Here is a 13,251-nt window from a genome sequence, read left to right on the forward strand (position 1 = left end):
CAGGTTTGTAATTCTGTAGGTGCCTGGTAGAAGCAAACGGAGATTCTCTCTGCAGGTACTCACTTTCTTCTTAGGCCTCAGAGTTTTCCATAAATACAATGCCAAGGCTAACAAGCACCTCTAAGTTAAAAAAGGTAATTAAACAGAAAGATAATGGGAAATCATGGCAGCAAGCCAGCAGTAACCACAGATAGCACGTTTCAAATAATGAAATTATCAAACAGATTATAACATGCCTATGTTCAATATAGTAATAAAAGGCAAGTTTGAAAATATGTGCAGAAACTAAAAAAACTATAATGAATAATCAAGCAGCTTGAGAAGAATTTCCAAATGGAAGTTCTAAAATAAAAGTTTTAATTTAGTAAAAATGCTAATTGAATTTTAATTTTAACTAAATTTAAAACTCAGTATACAGCTTTAAGAGCAGATTATAAACAGTTAAAAACAGAGTTAGTGAACTAAAAGACAAATGTGAATAAATTAACTGAATATTGCCTGGAAGGACATAGAGATGGAAAACATGAAAGAAAGGTTAGGAAATATGGAGGCTTGAATGAGAAGGTCCATCCAGCATGAGTCTGTTGGAGTCCCAGGAGGAGAGATGGAACGGAGCAGAGGCAATATTTGAAGAGATAATGGCTGTGAAATTTCTAAACTGATGAAAGAGAAATCATATAGTGAAGAAGCTCTGTGAACCTCAGCCAGAAAAAATAAATACACCACACCTAGATACACCGCATCGAAACATCAGAACACCAAAGTCAGGGAGAGAAGTCCTAAATGCAGCTGGAGAGGAAATTACCTCAAGGAAGTGGCAGACAGAGAGGTGGCTTCTCATAGCAACAAGGGAATTCAGAGGAAGACACTGGGTGACGATGGAAATGAACTACCTGACCTAGAATTCTATATCCAGTGAAAACATCTTTCAGGAGATAGGGCAACATAAAGACATTTTTAGACAAACTGAGAGTTTACCTCCCAAAGCTTTCAATAAGGAAAATTCTGAAGAATGTACTTCAGGCAAAAGGAGTCTTTTAAGACATTTATTTATTATTTTGAGGGAAGTTTTAACATTTTCATTTTATATACAAAGAGCTTGCATTGTTTCTGCATAGGGTAGATGACCCGATGACACATTCAAGGAAGTTCACTTAGTCCAGCTTCATTTATGAAGCCGATATCCTTCGCATACTAGCAGAAACACTGGTGGCACATATCGAGGCCGTATTTCCAGATCAGACCAGGCCGGTTTGAGCAGACATGGCAAAAGTGAGAGCCTTGCCGAATTTTCTCCGATGGCTCCGGTAGAGCTGCTGGTGACCCATCTTGCTTTCTTGGCTGCCACGAAGCAAAAAGCTAGACATTTAGATTTCAGAGATTGTTATTATTTCCTCGTAACAATCCCTTAAAAAAAAAGATTCAAGTCCGATTCATTGTCATAATAGTTTTCCTCATTGGTAGAAATCTGTTTTCCAAAAGGTATAACTATTTGTAAGCATTCTTTCTTAAACCAAAAGAAGGACATTTTAACTGTCCTTTCCTTTAAGGCATAACAGTACTGAAAACCCCATGGCTTTGGATCACTTATATGAACAGAGATGAGAATATACCATTTATTTTTAACACTAGATTATGCTTGTTTGCTGTTGGAAATGATCCAGAAGAGAAGAACTTGATGATTCCAGAAAGGAGTTTAATTTAAAGCAAGGAACTTGAGTTGGCAATGAGAAAAGTGGGAGGATCGGGCTTCCCTGCTGGCGCAGTGGTTAAGAATCCGCCTGCCGACGCAGGGGACACGTGTTTGAGCCCTGGTCTGGGAAGATTCCATGAGCCGCGGAGCCACAACTACTGAGTCCACGCTCCTATAGCCCGTGCTCTGCAACAAGAGAAGCCACCACAATGAGAAGGCTGTGCACCGCAACTGAAGCGTAGCCTTCACTAGCCGCAACTAGAGAAAAGCCCGCACGCAGCAACGAAGACCAAATGCAGCCAAAAATAAATACATAAAATAAACAAATTTATTTTTTTAAAAGTGAATGTTAAAAAAAGAAGTGGGAGGATCAATGGATTGGAGATCTGTGTTGCGTTTATAACATGGACCCCCAGTTCTTTGACACTCATCCCATTAAGAGGTGGGTCTATGACTGCTCTCTTGAATCTGGATGGGATCATGACTGCTTTGACCAATAGGAAGCCATATGACTTCCAAGGCCAAATCAGAAAAGGCCATGCAGCTGACCCCTGGCCCTCCTAGTACAGTCACTCTGGGAGAAGCTAGCCATTACGTAAGAAGTCCAAGTATCCTGAGACTTCCATGCTGGAGAGGTCAGGTGTAGGTGCTGGTTGACAGCCCCAGCTGAGCTCCCAGTCAACAGTACCAACTGTCAACTTTGCAAGTGAGCCATCTTCGACATCTAGCCCAGCTTACCTCCAGCTGTAACCCAAGTGCATGAGAAACCCCAGACAAGAGCTTCCCATTGGAGTCCTTCCCAAATGTATGACCCCCAAACTGTAAGCAGAGTAAAGTGGTTGTCTTCATTCTCTAAATTTGGTGGTGATTTGCTACACAGCAATAGTATCTGGAATAAGTTTCTTTATTTTTTTCTCCCCTGGCCATGCTGTGCAGCTGGTGGGATCTTAGTTCCCTGATCAGGGATCGAACCTGGGCCCTTGACAGTGAGAGCACAGAGCCCTAACCACCGGACCGCCAGGGAATTCCCTGGAATAAGTTTCTTATGGAGTCAAAGAATTGTGAGTGTCACGGTAATACCATAAGAAAGCGAGAAAAACAGGAGGCAATCATCAGAGAACTGGAGGCTTAAAGTCAAGAATCAGGAGGTGGTGAAGTTACTGGTTTTGACAGTATTCCCAACAAGGTGTGGCTCTTAAGCTTTTCTTGCTTTTAAAAAATATTTATTTATTTTGGCTGCGCCTGGCCTTAGCTGCAGCATGCAGGATCTTCACTGCAGCATGTGAACTCTTTAGTTATGGCATGAGGGATCTAGTTCCCTGACCAGGGATTGAACCCCAGCCCCCTGCACTGGGTGCACAGAGTCTTACCCACTGGACCACCAGGGAAGTCCCTCTTAAGCTTTTCATTTTTCAGTTTTAGCTATTGGCATTTTTATTTTGTTTGTGATTTCGGTGCTGTGTGAGTAGAGTAAAAGATAGAAGGTTTGCATTTATTTATTTTCTAATCTATGAGAAAATTGTCAGAAAGTATCCTCTGACATTTTAGGATTCATCTGTCACGAGGATTGCTGAGAGTGTGTTGCTATTTCAGTTTTCCCACGTAAGTCCATTCGATTTTGTGTTTTGTACTAGGTGTACCATTAGTGGATCATAGACCATCAGACCTGATCAGGAGTCAAGGGTGTTGGATGGGTCACTTATGTGGATGTCCAAGTTAATCGGTTTGATGACAAGACTCGGGATAGAAAGGAAATCTGGGAAGTTTGGGTCACAACGCTTTGTGAGTCCAGCCCGGATCGGCACTCCTTGGGCAGCTGCCTCTGCCCAGCACTGATCAGCACCCGTCGGGGAAACAGCTCCTCCAGTCCCAGTCAGCACGTTTTAGGGAGAAATCTCCGTGGGCCCAATCAGCACCCTTTGTGGGACAGCTCCGACCAGCCCTGGTCAGCACCCAGACGTGGACAGCTCCTCCAGCTGCCCAGTCTCAGTCTGACTCACTCAGAGCCAGGCTTGGGACCCCAGCTCTTCTGATTCCTTGGGACGCCAGCACAGCTCCTGGGGCTGCACCCACCACTCCACCAGGCCCCGTCCCATCCACCCCACACCCCAAAGTCAGTTAACCAGAGGTGTGCGGACCGACTTCCCCACAGCAAGTTCCTCATTTAAACTCTCACCATACGAACTGATCCCCCATCCCCACTAATCCGCTTCTCACCTGCCCCCACCCCGAAAAAACCAAACCGCAACCCGATTCTCCCCCAACCCGAGCCTCTTAGTCAAACCATCTTGTCTCCTCCAACCAGCTTCCCCGCAGTCCCCTTCGCCCTCCTCCCGGGTCCGCCCTCCTCCCCTCCCCCCCGGATCCTCCCTCCTCCCAGGTCCTCCCCTCCTCCCCTCCCCCCCGGCTCGCGCTGCCGCGGTGTCCTGGCGTCGAGGTGTGCTGGCGGCGGGGTGTCGCAGGGCGTGTCACGAGGTGACTTGGGGCGGGCTGAGGGCGGGCGGGAGGGAGCGACGAAGGGCGTGCGGGGCTGTCGCTCCGGGCACCCCTCCCCCGCCGCAGTCGGCGGACCTTTCCCCGGAGAAGATGGCGGATCGGGCGGAGATGTTTTCTCTTTCCACCTTTCACTCGCTGTCGCCGCCAGGCTGCAGGTACGCACTTGGGCGCCCCGGGCCTCGGCAAGCCCTTCCCTTCGTACAGCACCCCCTCTGACCCAGTCCCCAGACTTCTCCGACCCGACCCTGCCAACCCCCCCTCGTCGCTTTTGGGGGCCCAAGCCCCAGACCCCCCCTCTGGTCCTGAGGCCCGTGGTTCCGGCTCCTCGCCCCCCGCCCCTCGGTTCCGGGTCTCTCCATTTTTGTCCTCCCCTGATGCCCGTCCTCCAGCCCCAGTGACCGCCCCCAACCCCAAAGTCCTGCTGGGATCCAGGGCTGCACCCAGCCTGAACAGCCGCCCCCCTCTAAGGTGGAGGTCCTCCAAGGTGGAGGTCCTCAGGGGTCGTGGGCGGAGCCTCTGAGGGGTGGGCTGCCTGCCTGCGCAGGATGCTGAGTACACACTCTGGGCTTGGCAGTGTCCTTTTGGCCTTGTTGGGCCTCTGGTGGAAGCCCGGCCTGGTCTGTAGGGCTCTGGGAGGGAGAGAGCTGAAATCAAGCCTGGGGCCTGGGGGAAGGGACTAGGGAGGGGAGAGGGCTGGACCTCTGGGTGTAGGCCTGCCTTCCGCAGGAGTGGGGGACAAACTGGCCAGATTCTGCTCCCGGAACAGCCTTCACCCCTCCCCCTCCTCCTGCTGCTGCAGCTTCAGCTCCCCCTCCCCCTTCTCCGCTCAGCCTGACTCCCCTGAGGCTGAGCCTGTGACCCAGGGGCCTGGAGCTGAGGGTAGAGGGGGGAGAGGCTGCTGGCTCTTTGCGGAAGGAGGGCCAGGAGGAGGGTTTGGGGGACAGGTGCCTCTTCTGAGCTGGTCGTGGCTCAAATTGAGGGGGAAATCCGCTGGAGAGCAGAGTTTGAGATCCAAGATAATGGCAGGATGCAGGTCTGGGAGTTGGGGGCTCTGGAGATCACGGGGCCTAGAAGCTGGGGGGGGGTCTCCCTTGGCCCCTCCTTAGGACCAGTTCCTGGCCAGGGAGTCCAGGGTTGGTGGCTCTCTCAGGAGCCCTGTCCTTGCTCTCCTCTCCAGGCCTCCACAGGACATAAGTCTGGAAGAATTTGATGATGAAGATCTGTCTGAGATCACCGATGACTGTGGTCTGGGCCTCAGCTACGACTCGGACCACTGCGAGAAGGTGGGGAAGGGGCTGGGGGCAGAGAACTCTCTCAAGGGAGAGTCTCGCTTAGGTTATGCTTAGCAGTCTCGTGGGGTTTTAGGGTGGGTCTAAGCTCAGCCTTGAAATGAGAAATCCTCTGATTGCCCCTTCTCCCTTGGCCTCTCGACCCGGGGTTTTCCTCGATATATCAGACCTCTCTTTTTCTGACAGAGGTCCACTGAGGACCTTCCCCATCAGTCCTCGCTTGACCCCCACCAGCGGGCTAGCTTGGGGGAGGGGAGATGTGTCTATGCTTTGGTGCCTCTGTGCTCAGCTCACTTCCCAGAAAGATCTAGCCCCTTCCAGCTGCCATCTCACCTCATCTCCTCCTTTGCCCTTTCCCCACCTCTCAGGCCTCCATCTGTCTGCCTCATGTCTCCAGCCCTGAAGTCTCCCCTGCCCATCTGCTCCTCCCCATTTCTTTACGTTTTTGTTTTCATTCAAGAACATTTCTGAGCAACTCCCATGTGGCAAGTGCTGGGGGCTTCCAGGTGCCTGGGAAGAGAGCAGGACAGGTGTGGCTCTTGCCCTCAGGAGCTTATAACCTAGTAGGGGAGAAAGACATGAGAGAGGCAGTGGCTGCCTGAGTGTCAACGGCTGGATTCCAGTGAGGGGACAGAAGGTGCAACGATGGGAACCCACCCAAGACTGAGGCCATCAGGGAGATTTTCCAGTGGAAGTGGCACACAACCGTGCCCTTAAGGAGGACTAGAAGGAACTGGCAGATGACGGGGGTTGGAGGGAATGGAGGAGAGGCATTGCTGGTAAGGGATTGGTGGGTCAGAGGCTCTGAGGTTGGTGAAGCCTGGTGCTGGCTGTCTTTGCTTCATGCATTCATTTGCTATTTACTGCACTCTTACTGCGGGCCCGGTCCTGTTCTCAGTGGGGGGTGGGCTGCACCAGTGTCCAGTATGGACACGGTCCTGTCCTGGTAGGGCTTGCAGCTTGGTGGGGGAGACAGACCCGAAACTCTATCGTAACTATGCGTTGTGTTAAAATGCTATGAAGGAAAAGTGCTGGTGTCGAATGTGACGGGTTTGAGGCTGAGATGAGGCTGGCAGGTGGGTTGGGGCCACTTTGAGTATCTCTGTCACCCAGACTTAGGAGTTTGGGCTCTTACTTACCAAGAACTGTAGCGATCCTTATGTATCTTAAGCAGATTTTTTAAAAAGCTGCTCTGTTGGTGGAGAGCAGAGAGAACTGGAGGGAGGCGTCTGTCCCTTGACTTATAGCTTCCTGCTTTCCCCTTTCCTGGCGCCTGGGACCCAAGTCACCATCCCACACTGGCCCAGCTCTGCCCTGGCCTTCTTCCCTGCAGGACAGCCTTTCCCTGGGGCGTTCGGAGCAGCCGCACCCCATCTGCTCCTTCCAGGATGACTTCCAGGAGTTTGAGATGATCGATGACAATGAAGAGGAGGAGGACGACGAGGAGGAAGAGGAAGAGGAGGAAGCAGAGGGGGAGGTTGAGGGGGGAGGCCCTGGCTCAGCAGCCCGCGCCCGGCAGCCCCTGATCCCCTCGCCCTCCCTGGAGGAGCCCCACAAGCACCGGCCCACCACGCTCCACCTGACGACGCTGGGAGCCCAGGTGAGCCGGCACCCAGACCCGCAGCTATCCGTGGTTCCCAGCATCCGGGACTGGTCCCCGCGGCAGCCTGTCCCCCCACCTACCCCTGAGAGCTGGGGCCCCTCCTCAGCGCTGCTCTCCTCCCCCCGCCCCTCCCCTCCTCCCCAGGACTCCCTGAACAACAATGGAGGGTTTGCTCCAGGGCCTCCAGCCTCCAGGCAGGAAACAGTGCTGTGCCCACCCGCCCAGGAGCCCCTCAGAGGTGAGCTGGGCGGTGGTGGGCGGGGTTACGCCGGAGGCGAGGGAGGGAGGGGTGGGGGAGGTGGGCTGGCTGACCCAACCCCGTGCTCCGCAGAGCCGCCCGCCCCCCTCCCGCCCACGGACAGAAGCCCCTGCGGGGCGCAGTCACCTGTGCATCCGGGTTGCGACTCCGAAGGCAACCAGCCCGCAAGGCCCCTGGCGCCAGGTGGGGCCTCGCCCTCCTCGGATCCGGGCATCGAGGCCGACCTGGGGAGCGGCTCCAGTGGAGGCCGCGGGGGTCGGCGCAGCAGCCAGGAGCTGTCGTCGCCGGGCTCCGACTCTGAGGACGCGGGCGGCGCGCGCCTGGGGCGCATGATTTCCTCCATCTCAGAGACAGAGCTGGAGCGGAGCAGCGACGACGGCGGCAGCAGCAGCGGCCGCTCCTCGCACCTCACCAACTCCATCGAGGAGGCCTCGTCGCCGGCCTCGGAGCCCGAGCCCGAGCCGCCGTGCGAGCCCCCGCGCCGCCCCGCCTTCCTGCCCGTGGGCCCCGACGACACCAACAGCGAGTACGAGTCAGGGTCCGAGTCTGAGCCGGACCTCAGCGAGGACGCCGACTCGCCCTGGCTGCTCAGCAACCTCGTGAGCCGCATGATCTCCGAGGGCTCCTCGCCCATCCGCTGCCCTGGCCAGTGCCTGTCTCCTGCGCCGCGTCCTGCCGGGGAGTGTGCGTCGCCCGTCGGCGAGGCCCCCGAGGCGGCGGCGGGGCCGGGCGTGGAGCTGGTGGACATGGAGACGCTGTGTGGGCCGCCGCCCCCCGAGCCCTCCGCCCCTCGGCCCGGCCCCGCGCAGCCCGGGCCCTGCCTCTTCCTCAGCAACCCCACGCGCGACACCATCACGCCCCTGTGGGCCGCTCCGGGTCGCCCTGCCCGCCCGGGCCGCGCCTGCTCTGCCGCCTGCTCGGAGGAGGACGACGAGGATGAAGAGGAGGAGGACGAAGCTGAGCCCGAGGCAGCGCCCCTCGGGGGCCGGGGCACGGGCGCCGCGCCGGACGCCTCGCTGGTGTACGATGCGGTCAAGTACACGCTGGTGGTGGACGAGCACACGCAGCTGGAGCTGGTGAGCCTGCGGCGCTGCGCGCGCCTGGGCGAGGACAGCGGGGACAGCGGTGGCGAGGCCAGCGAGGAAGAGGCGGGAGCCGCACTGCTGGGCCTTGATCGGGGCCCCGGGGCTGCCTCCCCGGACAGCCCTGACCTCACCTTCTCTAAGAAGTTCCTCAATGTCTTTGTCAACAGCACCTCCCGATCTTCCAGTGAGTGGGAGGTGGGGAAAGGGGGCGGTCCCGGGGGAGCAGGCTGGCTCCTTGGCCCCAGGGCTTCCCCCAGGCCCCTGTAGGGTAGGGTGGGGAGTTGCCTGGGGAAGGCTGCTCTGTCTCCAGCCCCCGGTGAGCTACTTCTCCCTCCCTCGGTGACTGAGGACAACCCACACCAGACTGTTGAGGGGAGGGGAGCTCGGCTTCCTGCCCCTCCCCTGAGCCTTTGTCTCTTTTGTTTCTGTCTCTCAGGCACCGAGTCTTTCGGCCTTTTTTCCTGCCTGGTCAATGGCGAGGAGAGAGAGCAAACCCATCGGGCTGTCTTCAGGTACAGCTTCTCCCCCTCGCTGCTAGCGACACTCCACCTGAGCCTACAGACACTATGGGACACTGGTGGACACAACCCAACCGTTCCTGCCCCTGCCCCAGTGACCTCCTACCTCTGACCTGACCTCAGGTTCATTCCCCGCCATCCCGACGAGCTTGAGCTGGATGTGGACGACCCGGTCCTGGTGGAGGCCGAGGAGGACGACTTCTGGTTCCGTGGCTTCAACATGCGCACGGGGGAGCGTGGCGTCTTCCCCGCCTTCTATGCCCACGCGGTGCCCGGCCCGGCCAAGGACCTGCTGGGTGAGGCCCCTTCCCCAAGGGGCGTCTTGTCATCCCAGGCCCTCTCTTGCTCACCTGACCTAGGCCCCTGTGATCTCCCAGGGAGCAAGCGGGGTCCCTGCTGGGTGGAGCGCTTTGACGTGCAGTTCCTGGGCTCCGTGGAGGTGCCCTGTCACCAGGGCAATGGCATCCTGTGTGCAGCCATGCAGAAGGTCAGTCTGGAGGTGGGGGCCCCTGAGCCCTGCAGGCTGGCACAGCCCTTGGAGGCCCCAGGCCTCCGCCCTCTTCCACGGAGGGTTCCAGGATGCTTGGGGGCCTCGGGGCCCGGGCCCCCCCAGCCCCGATTCAGAGGCCTGGCAGACAGGCCTCGGGCAGCGCTCAGCAGCTCTTCCCCGTCACCTTCCCGCCGGCCCCTCCCCCTCCTTCAGCCCATCCTATTCGTGTCTGAAAAGCAAGACCAGCTCTCACAGACCCTTCCCTGGAAGTTATTTGCACACTCGTTATTCACTCAGTGGACACTCGGTGAGGGCCGGCCCGTCTGCTGGGCCTGCAGGCGAGCGGGGGGGCAGCAGGGCAGCAGCACGGCTCTGCGCCTGAGAGCCCGCGTCCAGCGCACGAGACGGGCAGTGAACAGGCCGGGGTTGCTGGGGCCGCAGTCCTGGGGAGGGGCGGAAGGCAGACGAGGCAGGCCGTCCTGAGGCTGAGGAGAGGCCAAGGCCACGCTCACATCTTCCCGAATCGCTGCCAGCAGTCTTCAAACCTAATCGACAGCGTCCCGCCAGGAGGGAGAGATACCCTCGTAGGCCCTGGAGACCCTTTTCTCCCCTCACTTCTTCTGCAGATCGCCACTGCCCGGAAACTGACCGTCCACCTGCGTCCTCCTGCCTCCTGTGACCTTGAGATTTCTCTTCGGGGGGTCAAGCTGAGTCTAAGTGGAGGACCTGAGGTGGGGTGTGGGGGCCTGAGGCACAGGGGACGGTGGGAGGGGTGAGGCGCGTCCAGCAGGGGTGGCCGGGGTGGCCCTGGGCTGCTCTGTCTAGCGTGGCCTCTCCTGCCACCTCTGCTCTAGTTCCAGCACTGCAGCCATTTCTTCCAGATGAAGAACATCTCGTTCTGCGGCTGCCACCCCCGCAACAGCTGGTACGAGACTCCCCCATCCCCTGGTCCCCTCAAACCCTGAGGGCTGCGCATTCACCATCCCACCCTCTCACCCGCACCCACTTGGCTCCAGGAGTTGAGTCCCCACATGGCGCCCACTCTGTTCTGGGCCCAGGACACCTGGATCAGACAGGCTCCCATCTGGTCTGGGTGGGGAGACAGACACACAGACAAGCGAGTGCTCGAAGCACTCGTGGGACTCTGGTGGACGTGTGCATGGGGCTGCAGTGAGCAGACCTGCAGGGAGGTGGGTGAATTCTCCTGGGACTTAGTGGGGCGGCTGAAGACCACTCTACAAACCTTGAAAGGCAAGTGGGTGACAGGGTGGATCTTCTTGGCAGGGAGCCAGCTGAGCCAGGGCTGTGGGCAAGGGGCACTAGGGGCTCTTTGGGGGCAGTTGGGTAAGGCTGGAGGGACACTAAGAGCACCTGTGTCCTTTTGACTATGCCAAGGAGCTTATACTTAATCCCATTGGCGATGGGGTCGTGGGGTGACACAGTCAGGTTGACAGGCTGCTGTGCAGGGTGGAAGGACCCAAGTGCTGCTGGCAGGAGACCAGGTGGCTGCCGAGGTTATCCAGGTGCTGTGACCTAGTGGCATTTAGGAGGTGGGCAGGCAGGACCTGAGTTGATTGGATGTAGAGGCTGACCTCGAGAGAGAATCAAGGGTGACCTGGGTGTTGAGCAGTTAGTGACCCACGCGCCAGGAGAAGAGGCCTGGAGTGAGTGGGCCTCACAGGCTGGCGATGCAGGGTTCAATCCAGAGGCAGTGAGGGTGAAGCGGCCGTTGCTACGTGGTCTGGAGTGTGGAAGGGAGACCTGGGGGGAGGTACGTTCGGAGCCGGTAGGTAACTTCGGCCATGGGGCAGACAGGATAGCCAGGCAGAGAGAGAGAAGAGACGGGAGTGAAAGGGAAGCGTAACCAGCGGATGGAGGGCTACAGCCTTCCTGCCCAGCCGGCCTCCTGCGCACAGGATGCCAGTGCCCTAGATGAAGCGACAGGAGGAGCTAACCTGCGACGCAGACAGGGCCAAGCAGAGGCTCCGAAGGGCCCAGTGGTATTTGAGGAAGCAGGTCCTCAGGGGAGGCAGGATGTGGGGAGGACACACTGCTGCTGGGGCTGAGGCTGTGACAGATACTGAGGCCGGCACGTGTGTCTCCTGGACACTTGTGGTAAGAGTGAGGGGCGCTCTGTCTGCTGGCTGGGCGATGGTGTCCACCCTCAGCCGGGTCAGAGCCCAGTTTGGTTTCTCCCTTGAGAGGGAGGTGGTTTGATGGGATCACAGTTTAGATGCTGCTCTGAGGGGTGGAGGGCCAGGGCTCAGAACAGGCGGCGGGGCAGACCTGGCACCATGAGGACCAGTGTGCACGGTGGCCCACACGGACACTGGGCTGAGGGTGGCACACCCGAGAGAGGAAGGACAGCAGAGGGAAACTGGGTGCCACAGGCTCAGGCGTCCAGGCCAGACGCTGACCCAGATGCAGTTCCATGGCCAGGAGGAGACCAAGGCGGTTCTGTCCTGGCCCAGACTTTCCTGGTACATGTTACTGCAGAACTCAGCCCAGTCCGCACAGTGAGGGGCCACAAGGAGCCAATGTCAGGCATCTCGCTGTGAAGCGGGCTGGATTAGGCACGTGCTGGGCACACTGTGTCCGGATAAGGTGGGAGCGTGTGGCGTGTGAGATCACAGGTGGCTGAGAGCACCCCCAGGGCGCCACAGACCGGCTGCGTTTCCGACGCCCTCATCTAGAGGCCCAGCGCGCAGGGCCGTTGTGAGGTTTATGGGAGCTAATGACATAAAGAGCTTTGCTGAGGACGGTGCCTGGCACTCCCCGTGAATGGGATCATCTGAGCGTGGCATTCAAGACAAGGCTGTGACGTGTTCGTGGCCAACGTGAGCACGTTGTCCCAGCGATGATGCTGCCGTGTGGATTCCCATCTGGTGGAACCGCAAAACCCTAATCCCACCTGATGTGGGCTGCGTTAGCCACAGTGGGGGGGTGGGTCTCAGCCCTCCTGCTGCAGGATTCTGGCAGTGCCTCCCTCTGGACAACAATTTTTATTAATGTCTTGATGAGAAGAAGGGCAGATTCAGGAAAGGCATACGTGGAACAGAGCTGGGGCGACAGAGCCAGGGTACAAGCTTCTTCAGAAAGACTGTTTCACATGTCAGGGCCCATGCCAAGCCCCACATCAGAGCCCGGAAAACAGCTGTGGGTTTGCAGGACCAGAGGTGGGACTGGGCAGGCTCAGGGTGTCAGGTGACATGACAAGGAAGAGTCAGCTGAGATGTGGTGCCCAGAAGACGGGGAGGCCTTGCTCTGTGGTCCAGGGGCAGGCTTGGGGGGGGGGGGGGCGCACAGAGGCAGCTGGCACTGTCTTGGGAGAAGGAAGATGCAGTGGGACACCCTTGTGGACAGATGAGCATAGATCGCTAACTCCTCACAGATGCCCAGCGCTGTGCTTTGACGAGGACCCAGAAAGGGGCCTCGAATCTTGAAATCGTGTGACCCGCACATTCCCCAGCCCCACACGCCCTCCCTGAGCCCTCTGTCCCTGGCTCTTCTCCTCGATCCCTGGGGGCTGAGGGGTGGACCTGGGGACGTCCCGTGTGCTCACCGCTGCTCTCCCCACAGCTATTTTGGCTTCATCACCAAACACCCGCTGCTGAGCCGTTTTGCCTGCCACGTTTTCGTCTCCCAGGAGTCGATGAGGCCCGTGGCCCAGAGTGTGGGGTGAGTGAGTCCGGAGGGTGGGTTGCAGGATTAGGGCTGGGCCAGCGTGGAGTGACGGCTGGGACTGGAGTGGGGATGCAGAACTGGTGCAGCGGTTCCCCGGGGGGGGGGGGGGGGGGGGGGGGGGGGGGGGGGGGGGG

At 57.9% G+C, this 13,251-nt stretch overlaps 1 protein-coding gene and 1 pseudogene across 1 annotated transcript in view; one reads left to right on the top strand and one right to left on the bottom strand.

Moving 5' to 3' along the window:
• Positions 1 to 1,140: 1,140 nt before the first annotated feature.
• Positions 1,141 to 1,328, bottom strand: LOC113620364 (40S ribosomal protein S29 pseudogene; annotated as a pseudogene).
• A 2,790-nt stretch (positions 1,329 to 4,118) lies between these two features.
• Positions 4,119 to 13,251, top strand: part of MAPK8IP2 (mitogen-activated protein kinase 8 interacting protein 2) — a 10,362-nt gene continuing 1,229 nt past the window's right edge. Inside the window, exons 1-11 of the mRNA XM_027108168.1 lie at positions 4,119 to 4,344; positions 5,367 to 5,472; positions 6,812 to 7,078; positions 7,226 to 7,319; positions 7,413 to 8,609; positions 8,862 to 8,937; positions 9,067 to 9,239; positions 9,321 to 9,430; positions 10,060 to 10,164; positions 10,288 to 10,358; positions 13,013 to 13,111. Of these exons, the coding sequence (XP_026963969.1) occupies positions 4,280 to 4,344; positions 5,367 to 5,472; positions 6,812 to 7,078; positions 7,226 to 7,319; positions 7,413 to 8,609; positions 8,862 to 8,937; positions 9,067 to 9,239; positions 9,321 to 9,430; positions 10,060 to 10,164; positions 10,288 to 10,358; positions 13,013 to 13,111 (2,363 nt within the window). The 5' untranslated portion in view covers positions 4,119 to 4,279. The remainder of the gene's footprint in view (positions 4,345 to 5,366; positions 5,473 to 6,811; positions 7,079 to 7,225; positions 7,320 to 7,412; positions 8,610 to 8,861; positions 8,938 to 9,066; positions 9,240 to 9,320; positions 9,431 to 10,059; positions 10,165 to 10,287; positions 10,359 to 13,012; positions 13,112 to 13,251) is intronic.

Source organism: Aethalodelphis obliquidens, unplaced genomic scaffold (genome assembly GCF_003676395.1).
Source record: "Aethalodelphis obliquidens isolate GAN/ISIS:26980383/991018 unplaced genomic scaffold, ASM367639v1 scaffold8, whole genome shotgun sequence".
NCBI classification, from domain to species: Eukaryota; Metazoa; Chordata; class Mammalia; order Artiodactyla; family Delphinidae; genus Aethalodelphis; species Aethalodelphis obliquidens.